At 39.3% G+C, this 22,319-nt stretch overlaps 1 protein-coding gene across 1 annotated transcript in view; it reads left to right on the forward strand.

Moving 5' to 3' along the window:
• The first annotated feature begins 4,906 nt into the window (after positions 1-4,906).
• LOC116889176 (cytochrome b-245 heavy chain) overlaps positions 4,907-22,319 on the forward strand; it is a 32,819-nt gene continuing 15,406 nt past the window's right edge. Inside the window, 6 exon segments of the mRNA XM_032890341.1 lie at positions 4,907-4,966; positions 6,843-6,938; positions 8,256-8,366; positions 17,379-17,463; positions 19,062-19,203; positions 20,482-20,694. Of these exon segments, the coding sequence (XP_032746232.1) occupies positions 4,922-4,966; positions 6,843-6,938; positions 8,256-8,366; positions 17,379-17,463; positions 19,062-19,203; positions 20,482-20,694 (692 nt within the window). The 5' untranslated portion in view covers positions 4,907-4,921.

The raw sequence follows: 22,319 nt of genomic DNA on the forward strand, positions 1-22,319 counted from the left end.
GGGTTGGGAAAATGGCAGTATTAGATTCTCCTCTGGAGCCTATGACTGCCCCAGCCACAGGTAGTTGACTATGTTCATGGTACAGACACAAATTCCTTCCTAATAAAGGTGTCTTTAGTATAATTAGATAGCTGTCGATTAGCTCAAAGATAAAAGTGCCACAATTGTACCATTCAGGGTATCTTGCCTGGCCAGTCATTGCTGGGGTCTGTAAGCTTTACATCTGGGTAGGAGTTTTGATTGCTTTTTTTTCTCATTAGTTTCATAGTGCCTTATGATGCTGTGAGTTCTGGGCATTAGGGAGGAGGCTTCCCAGTCAGTTCTAGCTCAATTCCTCCATGACCTGGTATAATTATAACTCAGATTTTTAGCACATGATAGGAGAGACAGACTGTGATCACACCAAGCATACATCATTGGCAAAGAGGAAGAGAACAAGGTTTTATTTTTGTTCCTCCAAAATAAAAAGTCTACCACAGGATGCAAAAACACTGGTTTCATTTCCATCAAGGGACTCAAACTAGGACAATTACTGTGTTCAAAAGGACTTCTCAGTAGTAATCCTTAGGCAAGGAATGTGGGACCACATCACCTATAGATGCTGATTTTGTCAGAACTTGACAATTCTGGAAAATTGAGCATATGTAAGCTAGCTACAGAAGAAGGAAAACACACTTCGATCAGCACCAGGGAGAAAATTCATTGGGACTTTTGATGTAGTTACACATCTCCCGCTCTATAGCAATTTCCATTCTTGAACTTGTGAGAATTCTAATTTACAAATTGAGCTATCAAGATAGAAAGACAGAATCATATTCAGGAAGTGAAATCTGAAACTTGGGACTTCCTCTCTTCCCTGTCTCAAGGGCTTGTGAGTTCATGCTTAAGTTTTCCATAGTCTAACTGAATGTCAACAGTTTAAAGACACAATGGAAGCTGAAGGGATTGGGACAAGATGAATCCTTAGCTAAAACCCATTAGCTAATACGGAGGTTTAATTTCTTTTCACTCTCCTGTGTAGTCAGTGCTACACAGCTAATTCCATTGCTGCTTTATTACTCTTGCCACCCATGTTTCTAAGAGCAGCACACACCATAGCCTTCTTAAAGTCTCCTCATAGGGCAGTTAGTTTCCATGGAAGAACGATTTTACTTTTCATTGCAGGTGATCTTCTCATCCATGACCCTGATTGAGGTTCTTCAGACTCACCAAAAGGTTCCTCAGAGTGCTGTGGCAACTTTCATAAAGGGGAAAAACAATAGAAGTGAATGGCTGCTTATCCATGGAAAAATAATTCCTTCTCTGACTTTTCTTCCAAACTTCTAGAAGGAAGGAAAGGAGGGGGAAATATTCAAGAAACATGTTTATAAGAAGTAGAAAATGGTGTTTTCCTCATATGTCAACATTCATAGTATGCTCTTTTCTTCCATGGTAGAGCAGAGGTTTCAGAAAGCAGATAAGGGAGAAATGGGAAGACTTAGCTAGAGCAAGAGAAGATAAACCATTAGGTAGAGAAAGTGAAAAGAGGGGGAAATGTAGACAACGGAAGACCTTGTTGAATTTGGAAAAGCTTGAAGTCATTCTTAAGAAAGAGTTTGAGATTGGAGAAGATAAATAGGATTCATGTTTATGGTGTTGCTCTTGAGGCACATATGACTCATTAGTTATATGAAACAATAAGGACTTGTCAGAAGCCATCCAGTATATGCTAAGGTTAGCAGGTGACCTTTCTGGAGGTGGCCTGTCACTTTTTGCATGGTCTAAAATGGGATAGCTCAATGGCAAGGCCCAAGGAGAGTTCATCTCAGGATTGCTTCTTGCAGTTGATATGATATGATATAATGGCAGCCTCTCCTGTCATTATTGAATTAATATAAATAATCCCTGGGTATTAGCCATCCTATTGAGCATATTTCCTTCAGATCAACATAAAGATGAACTTTTGTTAATTACTGCTGTTTAGATGAATTAACGATTTTATTAAGATCCTGATTTGATTCAGATAATTTTAGGAAGAAAGGTTTAAGAGATGGTTCTGGTTGCTTTGCTAGAAAAAATGTAATAAAGTTAGAATCAAGAATAGTACATGCCCACTCCTCATATAGGAAGTAAACGTTGTGCAATAAGAAATGCGAGGAGCTTTCATAATTGCACTAAGACAATATACAGGCTTGGGACAAATTTGTGTTCAAAGAAAAACATTCAGGTTCAAGGATATAGCCATGGGTGTGCACTATGATAAGGCAAGGTCACGGAAAAACATTGCTTTGAGCTCACAACGTATAGAATGAAACACTGCTTTGAACTTAATATCAACACCCTTCTGTAACTCCCATTCTATGTAACATTTTATCTATGAGGTAATTTTCTAAATAACTTTTTGCCTAAGATGGTATAAAAAAGACCAGAGAGAAGAAATAAAGTTGTTGGCTGGGTGGTTTTGCTTGGAGGGCTCTGCCCCATCAATCCATCCATCTATCCATCCATCCATACATCCATCCATCCATACATACATACATATTGCCCATATATCCATATATATGTCCGTTTGTCTATATGTATGTGTGTAGGTATATATGTATGTAAGTATACATAAATACTTGTGGGACTTATGTGACAAATGGTTGGGCCAAACAAAAATGTGAATGTGTTAAAATGTGAATGAAAATATAAGTGTGTGTATGAATGTTTATGTGTCTGTGCCTATCTGCTCATATAAAGCATCTTAATTTTTTTCCTTTCCTTCCTCTCTGATTCGTAAAGAGTTAACCAGTCTAGCCAGAGAGGCTTCTGGAAGGCTGCTTTGCCAGAGAAGAGAGCAGAAGCAACGAATCCTTGAGAGAATCACCCCACTATCAGCAGCACGTGTCAATAGATCCATAGGCCTGCAGCCTCTGGTCTCAGGATAATTTAAAGTCAAGATAGGTATAGGTTATTATAGAAAGCAACTTTTACAATTAGAGGACCAAGCCCCTTTTTACACTCTTCCCCCAAGGCTGCTTCAGTGAAGACCCGATTCCAGGATAGAACCAAGGCAAGTACTCGTCTGAATTGGTTTGTTTCACAATCCAATTAAAAAAAAACAGAAACCACCACATTTCAACAGAGGGACTTTCACACCAGGAAAGTGCCACATGGATGATGGAAAAGTGGAGAATCCCAACAGCGGACAAAAGTCAACATACAAAAAGAACAACTGCAGGAAGTGGTTATCTCTCAGCAAGAGAGGAACTGGGAGTGAGGCTGTCACACCCCCACTCAGGCAGCAGGGGCCATCTGGCAGCATGGAGCCCGGCAGTGCTACTGGACTGGCAGGTGCTCTTGACACGGAAGGACTGGCTAACCCGGGGAAGCTGGAGGCCCAGCAGCGGCGCAGCCACCTGGCGAATGCTTCTTCAAGCAAAAATCTGCAGAGAGAAACATTGTGGCTCCTCTTCTAGTCCGGTTTATCTAAACCAGTCAGAAACCGTCAATCTAAGTTGGCTGACCAATGCAGCTCTCAATGAAATACATGCAATAGACAAACAGATCAGGGAACAAAGGAGCACATAACTTCCTCTCATTCTGATTTTTCTAGCCCTGTTTTCTTTGAATCTGTCTATTTTGGGGATGAACCCAGGTCAGTTTGCCTTGATGTGGGTCTTACATGTTCTAATTGCAACGGAGACTGTCAGACTACCCTTGTTTAACTACCATGCAGTGACCAAACGCACTGGTTTACTAATTGCCACAAGCCCAGAGGCTGTCCATGTACTTTGTAGAGTTTGTGCCTCTTGTTCGTTTGCCATTTTGTCCTCTTCCAGTGATCCAGTTTGTTTCTTGAACTTCTCTATTAGCTGTAACTACCGTAGAGCTTGGGCAGGCAGTCAACTTTCATCACAGCATCAGGTTACCATCAAGGCCTTCTCGTTCATGTCTTGAAGACTGAATAGCCGCCAGGAGGTAGTTCTGGCTTTAGCATCTATACACTGACATAACTTCGATCTGAGCATGTTTACAAACTTAGCATATAGAATGTCTGCCTGGGACCATGATTGCTATCTAAACATTTTGCTATTTCCTTTACTATAGTTCTACGTGGAGTAATTTAGGATGGAGGTGACAAATTTAAGCTTTATTTTTTTCTGGTATCTTAGTCATAGGTAATATTGGTCGTTTGGACTTCAAATAAGCAACTGTATTATTTCTTGGCACTGCAACTGGGTCCAAGTAAATTCGCTGTTCTGGGACTTGGTTTCCTCATCTATAAATGTAGTCATGAACTAGAACTTACTCTATAGGAATTGAGTTGTAAGAATCAAATGGCTTGATTTGTATGTGTGTACAAGGATGTTTCTGTGTATGCATATACACAAACACGATATGGATCTATATCCACTTTAGCATATAAAATTGGCACATGATTATCACCCTATAAATATCATCTATCACTCTTTTATACATTACCCAGTGAGCATCAATACTGTTGGAAGAGTCTGTAAGAGGTGTCACATGTGTTTAATGTGTTTTACCTAGCACCAAGGCTGGCTGGATAACTTGAAAATTTCAAGTAGATAACTAGTTATTTAAAACAATTCGCTGTCTGCAATACATCCATAAACTATACAAATAATCTGATAAATAATAAAACAAAATTTAAAAGGTGACAAATAGTCTCTCAGTTGTACCAATAGATTTCATATTTTAGTGTATTTACTTGTGATTGAATCACGAGATCTTTTTTTTCCTTTCTGTAGTTTTTGTGTGGTTTGAAGATTTAAATTTGTTATGGAAACAGCCTTTCAGTTGGCCAATGATTAGCTAATTTCTGATAATAGAAAAGGAAACATATTGCCCCAAGGCTGCTGTTTTCATTTCCTCATGAGGAGAAGCAGCACAGTAGAGAAGAGAGGCAGAGCCAGCACAGTTAACCTCTGCGAACATGGGGAACTGGGCTGTGAATGAGGGACTCTCCATCTTTGTCATTGTAAGTACTAAAACCAGGTAACTTAGGGATTCTTTTGACATGTTGGAGTTCTCTTGGAAGCTAAACTGGAGCACTGGCTTTTCTTATTGTTGTTTTCTTAAGAAATGTACTTACTCTGTGAACAAACATCTACTTAGAGATAGTTTCAGTTAATTCTCCCATCTCAAGCTTCTTAATTAAAAATATGCATCAGCGGCTCTCATTTTCATAGTTTATTTCTGAATTCCTAAGACTATGAAGTTAGCCAGCATTTAACAGAGAGCATAAAAGGTACTTCATATGAAAGATCTCTAATAGTGAGAAAATTTTTCTCAATTACTCCAAGATAAGTTTCTTCACTTTTTGTGTTAACTATTTTAAATGGTCAATTAAAACTCTACTGCTTTCTGAATAACACTTATTCTTATGGATTTCTTAGATAGGGCAGTTGGCTTTATATCAGGCATAACACCAAAACAATCAAAGTTCTCAAGTTTCTTTTAAAAACAAGGACAATTTTTTCTGCAGTTTGAACTGGAGTTACTTAGAATTTTACAACAAATCTAGGTAAAAGAATTGAAGTAAAGCATCTAAACTTATACCTATGCAGTATGTGGATTATATATATTTATGAATGTATGTAATATAATATGTATATATAAAATATGTGTGTGTATAATAGGAAACTATGTATTTAAGAAACAATTTTGGAATGTTCTAATAGCTAATTGATTTCTGTTCTGAACTCTAACAGCATTCTCAGCAAAGCAATTTCTGGATAGGAAGAAGAAACGTGGTATCTAAATATTCTTGGCAAACAGCTCATGAAACATGATATTAAAAATTACTTATGAATGGAAGTTTTATAAGGATTAACCATGCAATGCATAGATTCCGAATTCTGGAGGTATTAATAAATTATTAGCGTAGTTAAAATTAAAACAACAAATGTTTTGTTGAAACATAGTTCACGACAAACCAACATGCTTATGCAATACAGAAGCGTGAGGGTTGGAAACTCTAGTCTTGAGTCCTCGCTGCCATTTTAAGAGCAGGTTACTCACTTAAGAAACAAGTTGAACTCTTAACTTTCATTCTAATTACAGTTTTCTCAGAAAGTGATCTTTTATATTATCTATGCATATATGTGAAAGTAAAATGTGGCTTAGAAATACAGAGTTAGGGAGCATGGCAACATAAGAAATGGAGTTTTTGTAGCAATCGTTTGTAAAAAGACAGACTGTTCAGAAGGAAGCACCCATGGGTATTAAGTAGTTAATATTAATAGCAACTGATAATTTACTATTTAAGGAAAATTCTATGGAGCCGAAGTAAAAGACTGAGCAACTAGTACCATTCCTTGATGAGGTTGTTGTTGGGATCCAATGTGAACTTCAAACCTAGAGCATTTATTTTACTTTTAAATTCCATGACCTTCACCCCTTGTCCATGCTAAAGGAAAACTTCTCCAATAGAATGGTAAGCTGTGTGTGTCGCAAGCAGGTGACTAGAGTCTGTGAGCACTGAGTTCAGTTTCCTACAGGTCAGGAGACAAGAACAATACCTTATTTCCATCTGCTCTCTACTCCCCAATCACTGTTACCCGTCTGTCTGACGTTAAGATGAAAAGAAGAGGAAAGAGAAAAGAGATGAGACAGACGGATATTAATTCAGTATGTTGACCAGGTAGTGAGGCAAATGCAATGAAGGAAGGTAAAAAGTTAGTTCCTGAAAAAGTGTAGAGGTGTTGGATAGGAAAGAGCTGGCCCTGAGCTGGGCACACCCAGACCTATGCCAGAGTCTGGACTTGGGGAAGTCCTGCCCTTCATTTGCCTCCAGTCTCATACGGAATCTATTGAGAGATACAAACCTCACACAACTTTTTCTGTTTGTGCAGCTGGTGTGGTTGGGGCTGAACGTCTTCCTCTTTGTCAAGTATTACAAGGTTTATGACGATGAGCCTAAATATAATTACACTCGAAAACTTCTTGGGGTGAGTATAACTTCTGTCTCACGCAGTCCTGGCCAGTTCACACTTGCGGCAGCTGTACTTATATGTCTTCCTTTTTAAGACTTTGAATAAATCTACTGACCAACTAAGACGACACCACCAGCTTTATCCCCCAGTTGCAACTCTTTGGTAAGAGTCTCTTATGGTCTGCCAGTGTAACAAGTGCATGGCAGAGGGTCCTTGCCACATCCCTATCCACCAATATACTGAGCTTAACATAGGTATCTCTACAATGGAAAGCCTGCTAGGAGCCATTTGTACAGGGGTGACAGTGGTATGACAATTGACATTTTCCTTATTTTTTTCTAAGTTTGGTGGTTTGTATCATTTGGGGCACATCGTATTTTTTTACATTAATATTATGTTATAATCATATGTATAAGTCATATCAAATAATTGTGACATTATTAAAATTGTCTTTAATGCATTAATGCTGATCTGTTTTCCCTGTATAATAGGCAACATCTTCAGATATTGCTAAACCAATTTTGCCCAAGCATTACACCATACCAACCTAAGTTACAGTGAAGGTCTAAGTGTTAAGGGAACTGTTCCAAATGGAAGATCTAGTTTTGATACTGACCTCATGCCAATGGTATATGTGCTTAAAGATTTAGGAGGAAGTAAGCTGAGTCATGCAACTTACTTTAAAATATATCGAATATATAAGAGGCGGGGTGGAGGAGGCTCAAAGGGTAGAAATTCTTGCTACACAGACATGAGGGCAAGAGTTTAGAACCCCAGCTTCCATGTAAAAACTCAAGTGTGGCCACATGCACCTATACTTCTACTACTGAGAAGGGGGGAGTAGTTGGGACAGTAGAGCTTGCTGAACAGCAGACTAGACAAGATAGTGAGCTCCCGGTTCAAGGTGAGACCCCGTCTCAAGAAGATAAAGTGGAGTGTAGTTCACCCGTCTCAAGAAGATAAGGTGGAGTGTAGTTCAAACAAAGGAAACGCCTGATATTCTGTGATTGAGAAAGGAATGGAAAGATAGATCTGTGATAAAAAAAAATGCATAGGAAAGCTTAAAAAGTGTGGTCTGGGAGGGGAATAAACAAAAACTCAAAGTAAATGTGTCCCACTTCTTCTCAGGTGTGAGACTTAAAGTGTTGACTTGGGGTAAAAATGCAGTTTCAAAGTTAAAATAAAGCATACAAGTAGCTCCTAAGAGAAACTCATGTGCTTCTTTCCTGATCTCTTGAAAGAGCTTTTAGTGTCCCATGATGAGACTCTGGGAAAGAGGAGTACAGGTATTCTGCTCACCAACCTCTCTCCTGTCTTTTCTCTCTTGTCTAGTCAGCACTGGCTCTGGCCCGGGCACCTGCAGCCTGCCTGAATTTCAACTGCATGCTGATCTTGCTGCCAGTGTGTCGGAATCTCCTCTCTTTCCTCAGGGGTTCCAGTGCGGTAAGAGCAAACATTCTGTCTAGTGCCCCAGATTGTCAAAGCTATCAATCACACCAAATGCTCTTTCCAAGGAAAAGCCAAGTAATGCGCTGTAAAGCTCATCTTGTGTAGAATATTCTGGAGTTATGTCATGTCATATGCTATGATACACATCATCTGCGTCAGCATCTACCTCCACACACACACACACACACATACATACGCACGCACACACACACACACACCACATACACACACTCATACACACATACACACACACACACACTCAGTCACACACACCACACACACACACACACACACACACATAAACACACTCACACACCCACACACACACCATACATTATACTAGTTGGGGGCAGAGTTTCCTGGAATATCATTTAACTTGAAAATTATAAAAAGCAGCTAAAAACTACTTCCCAGCAATAATAATGAAGTAAGTATACATGCGTAGGGTTTTATGAGCCAGACATACAACATTTAGGAACTAAGAGTTCAAGAATGTTTTTAAAATCATGTCAGAGAAAACATATTTTCTGTATGTCTCAAGCAAATCCAATCACTGCACAAAACAGCAAAATATAATTCGGAAGAGTTTGCTTCTATATTGGCATATGCCTATGATTCCAACAATGAGGAGCCCGAGACAGGCATATTTTATGTTTGGGACCATCCCAGGCCACATAGTGAGTTCTAGGCCAGTCTCAGCTACATAGTGAGATCCTGTTTTAAAAAACAAAAAACGAAAGACAAGAAAAGCATTGCTAGCTCCACAGGATTCGAGATTTTAGAGCTTTCTATGTGCCCAGAGTTCCCTTTGCCTTCATATAAACACTTTAATGAACACATTGATGTAGACACAGTATATTAAAGCTGTAAGACTCTTCATATTTTTTATTGGTATCATTATATGAAAATGAAAATTAAGTTATTGATACTTATTTATAAAGCACATATGTTCAAGTAAATGTGGTATAGAGCAAAATATGTTGAGTCCCATAAAACATTTAAAATAAGGTCTTGGAGAGAAAGTAGCCTGAGAATGGGCAGGTGAGGATTAATCAACATATAGGCTTTGCTGATGAAGTAGAAAAGTATTATATATGGAGAAGATAGCATGGGCAAAAGCACAGAAGATGTGAGAAAACCTTATTCTCAAAAATGCGAAATAGTATAGTACTTTCTGAGTCAACCTTTATTGCATTCTATTTAAATGTAATCTATTTATCGGGTAGGAGATGCACTTCAATGGTATAGGGTCTGCCAACCATGCATGAGGCTGTGGATTGAATGGTCAACACCAAAAGAAAAGCAAAGGATAATATTTAGCCAGTGTGTGATTTGATGGCTAAATTGTTTTCCTTTAGCTTCTGCGAACATTTCTGTACTTGGAAAATGAAGATGGACATAGTCAGCTTCTGTATGGATTGAGAAAAAGGATGTGGCATGTTTTCGATAGGGAGAAATAGAAACAATTGGACAGGTTGAGCATGTCACTCAAGCTAAGGACATGCCGCATCCCGAGCTTGGTTAGGATATATTTCTGTGTAACTTGTCTTTAAAATTAATATCAGCAAGCCATTCTTTCACTTTGAATGTTTTGCTATTCCTGATAAATATAAGGGGTTAGTGCCTCCTGGGACCTGTAGTTCAATGGCCAGCGAGTTCTGCAGAGTTGGTGAACTCCCGATTCAGTGAGATGTTTTGCTTCAGAAATAAGATGGAGAACAATAGAGACACTTGGCGTTTACCTCTGGTCACCACACAAACATGTCCACCCACCTCCTGTCTGTCTTTTCCTCTTTTCCTAAAATTTGACAGCATTTGAATTCAAAAAATCACTTTTAAAAGAAAAAAATGGCCGAAACTATTTCCATGAGGGGGTACAGTAACTTTTAATGGGCAAAATGTCTAAGGTAGGCTGAGGGAAGAAAGAAAGGATTCTGCTGGGAAAACCAGAAACTTAAATGTACTGCTAAAGAAGCAACACTTCATTTGACAGCTACCAAATATCTGAACTAAGTTATCAGTCACAGGTACAACTTGGCTTTTCACGACGTTGCCTCCTTTCCCTAGTCATATAACATTCCTATTAATTTTTTTAAAAAAGAGTTTTTATTTAAAAAAAGACAGCACTCAACTTGCTCAACTGAGATGAGTGGACAACAATTAAACTTTGATATTACCCACTACTTTATAAAATACCCTTTTGTCTTAAACATACTCCTTAAACTCCATTCTCAGGGGCCTCATTTTACATGAAGACTTGGGACGAAGGGGTTGCTCAGTACTAAAGCATTAACCTAGCATGCCAGAGGCCCTGAACCCACTTTTAGCCCTGCAAATCCATAAATAGTTAAGCAAAGTATTAGAGTCACTTTGTCCAGCAGCAAAACAACAAGTCAAACAAACAAAATCAAAAGAATGTTCACAAATCCTTTAAGATTCTCTGGAAAGGGGCTGGAGAGATGGCTCAGCCGTTAAAGGCTAGGCTCACAACCAAAAATATAAGATTCTCTGGAAAGAGCCTTGTCTCCGGAAAATACTGTAATGAAGCTCCTTTATTTAAATCATTAATTTGATGCATCATACTTGTTCATTGTAAACCAAGGCAACACCCAATAATAGCGCTCGATGTTAGCCATTCATCAGAAGGCTTTCCAAATAATCTACTGAATGGAAGGATCCACATAGATGAAATCTCACTGGATTGCAAGGCTGACTACCAAGCTACCCATCTTTTAAATAACACATGAGCCAGATGAAGGCTTCTAAATGACATTTCATTATTGTGTAATATCTTTTTGTTTTTTTTATGAGACATGATTTGGGGAACTTAAAAAAATCTCCATCCCCATCTGAATACATTTTATTTAGAGGAAGTAAAGCCTGAAAAACAGGCAGTGTTTTCACCGAAGTGGTCAGTTAAGAAATCCTTGTTACCCCATAACCCGGAGTTGCATTGCCTTGGTCACGTCCCATGAACAGCCCATATAAATGTCAGCTTTAGGGCATCTTCTCACCCTTAACAAAGAATCTTTATTGTAGTAAATTGGAGAAAAGCAAGCTCTGTAACTAGATATCTTCAAACAGAAGTACAATTATATTTTTTATTTATTTATTTATTTATTTATTTATTTATATTAGCACACAAAATAATGATGTTTTTCCTTAGGGCATTTTTGTACCTACTTTGTTCTGGTAGATGAGCCTCCCCACCACCTCTCCTCCCTAACTGTCACCCATCCCCATTTATATTCTTCCTCCCCCTGAATTCCTCCTGGTACCTTCATACTACCACTTCTGTTACCCTTCCCATTTCCCTTCCCCTCAAAAAATCCAATGATCTTGTTGGGTATAACATGCCCTTCCTTCTGAGGTTGGCAATCTGAAAGCTGGAGTTTGCAAACAAAGCTACTTTTTCTGATTGGGATTTAAATGAGTGAGTATGTTGTGACTGATGTTAGAAACTGTAACAGCCCTAGATGCACAGAACACATGAAACTCAAGAAGGATGACCAAAATGTGAATGTTTGACTCATTCTTTAAAAGGGGAACAAGAATACTCTCGGGAGGAAATAGGGAGGCTAAGTTGAGAACAGAGGCAGAAGCAACACCCATTCAGAGCTTGCCCCACATGTGGTCCATACATATACAGCCACCAAACTAGATAAGACTATACATGGACTGACTCTGGGCTCCAACCTCATAGGTAGCAATAAATAGCCTAGTAAGAGCACCAGTGGAAGGGGAAGTCCTTGGTCCTCCCAAAACTGAACCCCCAGTAAACGTGATTGTGTGGGGGAGGGCGGTAATGGGTATAGGATTGGGAGGGGAACATCTATAGAGAAGGGGAGGGAGGGGCCGAGGGATGTTGGCCCGGAAACCAGGAAGGGAATAACACCTAAAATGTAAAATACCAAAAATACTCAAGTTAATAAAAAAAAAAAAAAAAGAACAAAGAAAAGGATAAAAAAAAAAAAGAAACTGGTAACAAAGAAAGTAGCTCACTGAGCTCCATTGGAACTCATGTCAAGGATGCGAGGTTGGAATACAAATAGGAGTATTGGAATTCAAAGCCAGGTCATTTTGCTCCCAGAGACTATTCACTTTTGTATGTGTCAACTAAACACCTTGAAGTGTCCCCCTGGCTCTGTTTAATATGCATATTTGAACCTGTTAAGTAACCTGGTCTGATTGGGCTATAACTTAAGGACTGAGCTAACTTAACAGGCATAGAATTTCAGTTCAGTTTTAGAGGTCTGAATCATGCAGACTCTGGTTTTGAAACCTTCAGGGTTTACCAGGAGGGGGAAAAGCCCTCTGGCTGTGGAACCTTACCCTCCTCCAAAAACAAACAAACAAAAAAAAAAAAAGAAAAAGAAAAAAAGAAAAAAACCTAACCAAACAAGAAACAAAATCCAAACCAAACCAAAAACCCAATCAACCAAACAAGCAAACAAACAAGGAGAGCATCAGACTCTTAGCTAGCTTTTCGAGGGCGGTGAGAAAAGGCTAGGCCTGAGCATGCAGAACCATCTGCTGACCCTTTAGTCACCTCAGCTTGATGTGTAGAAACAACTTTGGAACTTGTGACAGTTCTAATCTTCAGATCAGAATCAAACAGGAAGGTGAAAAGGTCTTTTGTCTTCTAAAGTCTCAGGATCAGATGGCCTCTTCGTGGCTCTTCCTCTAACCTTGTGGCCTCCTAATTAAGCATTCAGATACTCTCCTAGGTAGAGCTGCACTCAGCAGTGAAGAACAGGGCAAGTGTGAAAGGCCCTAAATTCTGTCCCCAGTGTTGGGGGGAAGGAGAATGAATAGGTATATTTTTAGTAAAAATAAAACTAATTAATTAAATGTGTCAATTACTGAGTAGTTCCCCTTTAGAGGTCTCTCTGTGTCCTAATAACTGGAGACACAGTGTGAGGAAAGATGGATAGCCATAGTTCAAGGAGCTTAGAGTCTTGTGGAAGAGCTAGAGACTAAGTATGGGCTTTCAAAATTATGAGGAGTGTCATGCAAAGTGGCATTCGTCATGCGTTTTTACTGCCACCATGTGCCAATGTTTCTGTCAGATTCTTTTGCTGCGTTTTGTAGGTAGATATAAGCCTAGCTTTTGACATTTCACTTAAAATATTTATGAATTTGCAAGACAAGCACAGTACGACCAAGTATATATGTGATGGAGTTACAAAAGCCCACAGTATACCCTATTAACTATGTAATTTATTTTACTTCCACTTTTCATACTTTTGAAATTCCGTTTCAATACAGCCTAGAAATTTGCCAGAATGTCCCAACAATTGCCCTTGCACTATAATGATAGCTGATCAAAGTTGGGCAAGGCTTTTGGTGGCAGTAAGAGAGAAACTTCCCTTTAGGAGGCAGTGGACAATAGCTAAGAGATCGTTCCCTGAGGAAGCTGTAAGGTGTGATAACAGCTTGGCTAGTTGGGAGCTGGCTGGCAATAACTCAGAGGTGAGTCAAAGCACCCACATGCTCTCTGTAGACTAAGGAGGAACAGAATCTGAGAGAATAAAGACCTCCCTTCAAACCTTACCAGCCGATCATCCTGTCCCCTTTTCAGGAAGTGGTGAGATCATTTTCTCGAAAGTTTAGTACCAGCATCCTTTGTTTACCATTCCTGACCACACAGGAGTCCTGACCACACAGGGTGGGATGAAGGATTGCTGCCCTGGTGGGACCCGTTGCTCTCTGGCTCATTAGTTTTTTCTTTGACTACAATGCACTTTGAGTTCACTGGATCTTAAGCCATAATGGTTATCTCTGAATGGGCATTGTATTACCTCATCAGATCACTCTGATGCTCCGACCCTGCATTTATTATTTTTCTAAGTATTTGTGTCAAAGGTTTGTAAGGGGCATCAACATCTATTATTTTTCAAATTTTATTGATGCTAATAGTGACAAAGATATTGCTGAGGGAATGCCATAGGGAGCCTAATAAAGCCACATTGTTTCTCTTCAAGTTTGTTAGGATGCAGGGGCTAGCGAATTTCCTCCTCTCACCCCTCCTTCAAGAAAATAGAAACTATGCAGCAGTGAATGCAGATGGGCTTAGTGATCTTATTTCCGAGGTGGTTAAAGTGTGACCTGTTTGTATGATCAAGGAATCATTAAAGAACACTTTTTAAAGTAGGTAGCATGTTAATCTTTGTTCGAAATGCTTGCCCTCTAGCTGCAGAGCCAGGCTACAGGTAATGGAGAACTTAGGTACGCAATGATGCAAAATAACATCTGATTCTAATATAAAAAGCCTCTCTAAATGAATACATGCCTCCTAGGAAAGAGCTTTGGCGATTAAATATGTGAAGAACCTGTCCTACAATTATGTGGTAGGTCTGTGACTCACCATATACGGATACATGTGAAGGCAGAACTTACTTTCAAATGTAATTCATCACTGCTTTCAACTAACTAAATTAATTCCTATCCTGCTATCCTTTTCTTTGTTTTGTTTTGTTTTGTTTTGTTTTGTTTTGTTTTGTTTTGTTTTGTGTTGAGACAGGGTTTCTCTGTGTAGCCCTAGCTGTCCTGAAACTCTGTAGACCAGGCAGGCCCCAAATGCAGAGATGCACCCACCTCTGTGTCCTGAGTGCAGGATTAAAAGCCACCACTGCTCACTGCCTGGACCAACCTATGATTCTTAAGTGTCCAATACAGTTTACCACTCCAGGAAAGATGCTAATAATCGTAAGTTCTGTGCAACAAACTGCCACAGATGTATTGGTTTAGAACAAGCCTCATTTGCACTCTGTAAGTTATGTAAAGCAGAGGTCCAGCTTTCTGTGAAACTGAGAGAAAAATGCAAGTCTTCTGAGAGTCTAGGCTCGGAAGAGATAGGGTGTCTTTCTGGCATGCACAGGGTTCCAGCCTCAGTTCTGTACAATGAAGTGAAACAAACAAAACAACAACCAAACAAACACAAAACCTCTTCCAGTTTCCTTCTTAGCCAAGGTCTGTTCATCTGAGGTCTGTGGTCCTTGTTTCCTAGCTAGCAGCCATCCCAAGGCCACTTTTGGATCCCACAGGCCCTATCACCCCCTGCCATGTACTTGCCTCCGTCTTCCAGACAGCAATAGTACCTTAAATTCTTTTTGTTTTTCAAATCTCTGACTTCTCTACTTTGGACTTCTAGAGTTTGTGTGATAGTGTCAGATCACCATGGGTTGGGGGAGCTCCCTCTTTAAATCAAGTTTGGACTTTACATCTGCAGAATCCGCCATATAATATAATATGATATAATATAATATAATATAATATAATATAATATAATATAATATAACAAAACCACACGTCATCCACACAGGTTCCATCCAAACTCAAGGGGGGAAGATTGCACAAGTCCTTCCAGAATTTTGCTTACCAGAAGGACTATTAAAACCTGAGGAATGTGGCAGTTAAGAAACAGGGTGCTATTTTCTTAAAACTGTAGGAGTTTTCAGGTCTGAACGAGCCCGCTGTTAAAGGACAGTGCTAGCCAAATGATAATGGACCCTTCGTTGATTAATTGCCCTTCTATTTCCTGTTCTTCTACCCTCACCTTCTCTGACCACTTTCCACTAAGGATCCTAGTACTTCAATTCTTGAATCTGATTTTGAGACACTTCAAATACTAATGATGGTGTCCTTGCATCTGATTTCAGGGAAAGGGGCATAGACTTTTGATAGACAAATAATAGACTGGAATCCTAGCCAAATTGAAATTTTAATATTTTATCTATAACACAGACAAAAATACACACCTTATTGTATTAAGTGATAGGTAAATTGTGTGGATCACACAGTCCACTTGATAAAGCGTTTCTCCTTTATCTGGACTTCTTATGGTTTTCCTTTCCAGGACTTTTGGGATTCCAAGTGTCATCTTTTATGCAGCCTTCCCACCTTGCTGGTGCGGTGCACTGAGAAGCAATGGCGCAGATACAATTTTCCATACAATCATATTTTTTGTGCAAAATCAAAATATTTCATTAAAAATAAGTAACCTCCTTATTTAAATTGAATGGGATATTTAGACCAATGTATTCACAATACCTCAGATTGAGAAGTTCACTGATGTCATTCAAGAATTTTGACTTTCTTGTGTCACTGCATTTGTGGAGCAGAGCAGCTAGAACAAGCACATGGCTAGTTGTTACGAGGTTTTGCCTTCCCTGCTTTGAGCATTCATTGACTCCAGATCCAAACCCATGCACTCTACCATATGCAGGTGAGCCAAGTGTACTAGGATACGGACTCACTTTCTATTCTGAATGTCGAGGTATCATATAAATGATAAAATACTGCAATATTGGTTCACACTAGTCTCAGACAGGCTGAATTTAAATTCCGTCTGTGCCACTCACTAGGCTATGTCATTATGAGGCAAGATCACCAACCACCTTTGTTTCATTAACTGCTAGAGAGCAATCATAATGGACCCTTCTTAGTCAAACTGTAAAAGGCTTAAAGCAGTTCTTTTCAAGCTCTCAGTAACTCTTAGTTGTTGTTGTTGTTGTTGCTGTTATTAATATATGACAATGTTCCTTGTAATGTCTCTGGCCTAAATGAACATGTGAATCCATTTCCACCCTCCTAAAGTATATATGAGCAACTGTGCAAGGAGATATTCACTTGTTCTAGAATTTTTCACTCATCTTTGTCTCCACCAGACTCCTAGGAATGTGTCAACTCTTCATGACGTTTTAGATACCTGTTTATTAAATAAATTAATTAAAACTAGAAATATATTTTGTCAAAATTCAAAACTTTGGACAAGGAAAACTGTATTTGAGACAAGGCCTCATGTCACTAGTATGAGAATAGGAAACATATGACTTAAGCTGGCTGTCTGAACTGGGAGGGATGACTGTCTCAGTCTTGCCATCAACCAAATGGATGGAAACCTGTCTTTATAGAGTGGCTATGAGAATTACGTGTCAAGCATCTGGGACACAGAAAGCGTTCACATGAATAATTTCTACCATCCTTTTTTCTCTCCATCCGAAGTGTTGCTCAACCAGAATTCGAAGACAACTGGACAGGAACCTTACTTTCCATAAGATGGTAGCTTGGATGATAGCACTTCACACGGGTAAGTTTCAGAAGACATTTGAAATGCACAGACTGATCTTGGATAAATGTATGCAGGTCCATTAAGTTGAGGTCAGATGAGTTTAGGTCAAAATCATTCAAACTCCATTTCCTGATGTTAGGATTTATACCTTGGGTTGAATAACTTTTAACCATAAGTTCTTCCTAGATACATAAAATTAAAATATGCTATACAGTCTGACTTCCTGTTCCCACCATTTCCTATTATTTTAGTATAAAAAATGTCTGCTAGTGAACACACAAACATTTTTATTCATTCTGCAAATGCTTTGCTATGGATGTGGACTTTGTCGATTTTGCAATAAATCTGCAGAACTATGAGCCATAAATTGAAAATATCTTAATAAAACCCTTATCATATGTATACCTTAGTAATTATTACTATGATATCATACTATGTTTGCATACAATGTGTAATATGTATACAATATATTGTTTGTATACAATATGTGGTATATTATATATTATTATCATGATTGTGGTGGGGATGTTGTTGTGGCAAAGAGGTTCTTAGAACTGTTATACAATCTTCTTGAATTCACTTACATAATTTATTTTCCACTGGGAAGTAGACATTTATAGGAATGAAAAAAAGGCCTTTACTCTGCCTGTGGGGGAGTGTTATGTTTTTACTGAGGAAAATGAGCTTAACGCAGAGGTGTTTTACTGACTCCAGATTCTTCTCCCAGATTTTAGCAGAACTTTGAGTTGTGGTAAATGAAAGCTTTAAAAGAAATGAGTGACAAGATCCTGTTAGAAATTAGCATGCTATACCAGTAACAATCAGACATGTGTGCCACATAGCTTGGATTTGATTCCTAATTCAGTTTCTTTTTGGCTTAGGTTACCTTGGTCAAGGTTTTAAAGCAAACAGTGCCCTAGTTCCCTCATCTTTTAGATGAGCTAATATTAAACACACTTATTTCATTGGTTTAATGTAAAGACTGAGTGATAAGGACTGAGTCCCAGTCACCCCTCCTGCAGCTCCTCCCCCACTTCCTTTTCATCTGAGAAGGGGGAGGCCTCCCACTAGGTATTCCCTCACCCTGGCACATCAGTATCTGTAGGACTAGGCACATCTTTCTTGCTGAGGCCAGACAAGGCAGCCCAGTTAGGCGAGCAATTTCTTTTTAACTTAAGAGACTCATGCTGATGGTCGTAAGTTTGTATTAATTCAATTATGCCCACCACTACTCTCTGGAGATGATGAAGCAGACATCACATGGGTGCTTTTCTCATTTGAGCACAAACACATGAGGGAAGAAGAGAAGCTGTGAATCTATCAAATGTATACTCTTAAAAATTGGTTGGCTGGCTCTTTGGAAACATTAGTTCAACCCCTTCATTTCACAAATAAGGGAACCAATACCAGAAAGGCTGTATGGTTTTTCCACAGTAGCACAGGCAGAACGAAGCTGACCTACTAGGCTTGCCTTACTTCTGTGGTTATTGGGACCCAGTGTCTTTACTGAATCCTAGGCCTCATCCCTTTGGTTCTCTTGAGAGTCAGAGGCTATAGGCAGAACTGATGTGGTACTTCCTTCTCCCCTCATTGTGTCTTTTCCCTGCCCTCTTCAGCCATTCACACCATTGCACATCTGTTCAACGTGGAGTGGTGTGTGAATGCCAGAGTCGGGACTTCGGACCCATATTCAGTAGCACTCTAACATTGGAACAAAGAAAATGAAGAGTATCTCAATTTTGCTAGAGAAAAATCAAGGTGAGCCTCCTTCTCTGATTCAGTTGTTTGCTGGGCTGTTAAAACAGAGGACTTGTTTACTGAACAAAAAAAAACAATAATTTCTCCATAAAAAAAACCAACAAAAAAAAGTTTGCTAGTAATTTTAGAATATAAGTGTAAAACATATCTCCTACCCACCGGTTCTTATATTCAGAAAGGAGCTTATGCCATTTTTATGAACCCAGTGGCTTAGGGAGACAGTCAACTTCCCCAGTTGAATCTCAAACACATTTTCCATGTTTACAAAAACAGCTACAAAACAAAGAACTTTAATTTTGCCCCAAATTTTACATTCAAACTTACATGACAGAAGCTGGCATGACTCCTCCTTTTTTTCTGTCATACCATGGATAATTTTTCTTTCCATTGCTCATTGTTTTCTCAATGAGTTATATTGAACATATTAGTTGAACAAACACTGTCATGATCTGTCCAGATTTCCTTGGGTCACTTTTACTGGCTTTGTGTTTCCTCCAGAATGTTTTCCTTTTCAATCACTAAAGCCCCCTCCTCTTCTAAGGACTGCCTTGAGACTTGAAGTTTCTCTTTGTGTAAGGATGTGATCTGAAAGCATCTGGACAATTACTGCTCCCTGAGAAGCCTTCGTCAAATAACCAATGAGTATCAGTGTTGGCATGCAGCTCCCTTTCCTTTAGTCAGCACAAACTATGAGTACAAACTCTCAGATTGGTTTGTGTAGGCCTGAGTATATGACGTTTTCTCATCTTTGTTCAATAGAATTCTCCGAGATTGGAGACAATAAAGGTGGGGGCCAGTCTCACGGGGCCTGGGGGCAGGGATATCTTCGCCCTGACCCTGTGCAACTCTGTGCATCCCAGTCTGCTCTAGAGCACCTATTCTCTGGGTCTACACATTTTTACCATGTTTTTTCTGTTTCCTGAAAGTAGACATAGTGAAAGACCATCTATAAGGTCAACTTTACCCCCAAACTCTCATCTAAGCATCTACACATAGTGAAGCCAGCCTCCAGTGGAAGGTGTAGTCAGAATTCATTGGCTATGTACTGTAGCCTTTCCAAGTCAAAGAGAGAGAGCAGGAGACATTTTGAAGACACCTTTTACAAGGTCAAACTCCACTAGAATCATCTGAATGTTATTCTTTATCTGTGACTCCCCAATAATGTAAGACAATTTAAATTTGGAAATCTCAACACTGAGAGATATAATTATAATAGCCAAAGGGACTGGAAACGCCTTATATAAACAGCTTTAAAATGGATACTCTTACAGTTCTGAGCTTGTGTGTTTCTATTTTCCAGAACCCTGAAGGGGGCCTGTATGTGGCCGTGACTCGGTTGGCTGGCATCACAGGAATTGTCATCACACTGTGTCTTATATTGATCATCACATCCTCCACCAAAACCATCCGGAGGTCTTACTTTGAAGTGTTCTGGTATACACACCATCTCTTTGTGATCTTCTTCATCGGCCTTGCCATCCATGGAGCTGAGTGAGTTCTCTAAATCCATTGCCAAATACTTTGGTTTCACTTTCTAGATGTTTTGACCAAGGAGAGGCACAGCAGAGAACAGTTGAGGTCAGTCAAAGAAAAAAAGACAACCTCCCCCCAAAAACCCCAGCAATGGTTTTTGCTTTCTTATCATACCCATCCAATTCATAATGGGTGATTTAAAATAAGCTTGAAATATATACCTCATGTATAAAATACACTGACTATGGTTTGTCTCAAGGCCATTATTTGTGTAGATTGCCCACTATATTCTTGCCTAAAGAGAAGAAAAGTAGTCTACTCTCTGCGTGGCCATACTTTATTGAAATCATTGGTTTGGTCTTGGATGACCACCTCAATGCTTCCTATGGATAAATCATGAGTAGGTTAGGCAAAATCCCAAGGTAGAGGAATTAGTGATTAATCAGTTTCAGCAGTAGCTGAATCGCTACTGGTTTCCTACTGGGTATGAGAATCTACCTCAGGAATTAGGGAGGAATGCTAGCTAGAAAAATACATGGGCATTACCTTCAAAATTTCAAATATGATAAAAACTAATTAACTTCTACCAAACTCTATGTTCAGCACTAAGAACTTGATATTCAATGTTTCTTTTAACCGTCTCATGTGTAGATATGGAACCCAAAGGTAAAAATGGTAAAATGTGGGCCAAGCCACTCCAGGCTGGTGAGTAGCCTAGAGAACAGGTGGTTTTGAGTGGGCTGCGGTGAAAACTCTCATAAGGACACACAGTGCTTGACTTTATGCTTGGAAAAACTGCTTTAATATCAAGTTTCATTTTTTCTACTCTTTCACACCACCTGCACATAAAAGCCAAGGCCAGGAACATTCCATAATGGGTATAGAGTTCCAGGAACACAGGGGAAGGGAAAGAGAATATGCAAAGCTCAATTCAAGTAAACTAGGGGTGACCAAGTCTTGAGAGTGGAAAGAGGAAGGATGGAAGAAAAACAACTGTGGCCAACTTCTGTGTGCATTCTTCACCTACTTCCTGATTTGCACCACTGTGAAACTCTTTCTAAGCACTGAGAGGTCTGTAGGAATGGAGGATCTGCTGAGTCTCCTAAAGCAACCAAGTGCCTTTTCCCGGAACTTGCTCACAATCCAGCTATCTCAGAGAATCCTTCAAGGGAGAAAGCTTGTCTTCCCCTCCCCACTTTACTAATCCCACCACTTCCAGTTTATTCCCCACATTAACTAGAAAATCAAGACTCTCTGTAGTTACTATGTCTCAGACTCCTGCTTTGTACTTGACCTGTTTCACAAGCCACGTCCATTGAGCACTCAATTCAGTCTTTAATGAAGAAATATACCTGAACTGGAGATAGAGTAACTGAAGCTCAAGAGAAGTCAATTTCACCAAGACTACCAAAGTATGAATGTGTAGAATTGAGATTTACGGTCAAGGTTATCTGGGTCAAAAACAGAAATATTATCAATAAATCACACTGGCTTAGTACCTTGGTGTAAAATTGCAAAGGAATACTTGCTTTTCAAGCTTATTCCACAGGTTAACTGAAATAATTGGTGGTTAGTACTTTTCCTCATGCCAAGCTCAAAGCAAGTGCTTATACAAGGACAGTCTCTTCATGGAAACCTAGCTT

This window comes from Rattus rattus, chromosome X, assembly GCF_011064425.1.
Source record: "Rattus rattus isolate New Zealand chromosome X, Rrattus_CSIRO_v1, whole genome shotgun sequence".
Taxonomy (NCBI): Eukaryota; Metazoa; Chordata; class Mammalia; order Rodentia; family Muridae; genus Rattus; species Rattus rattus.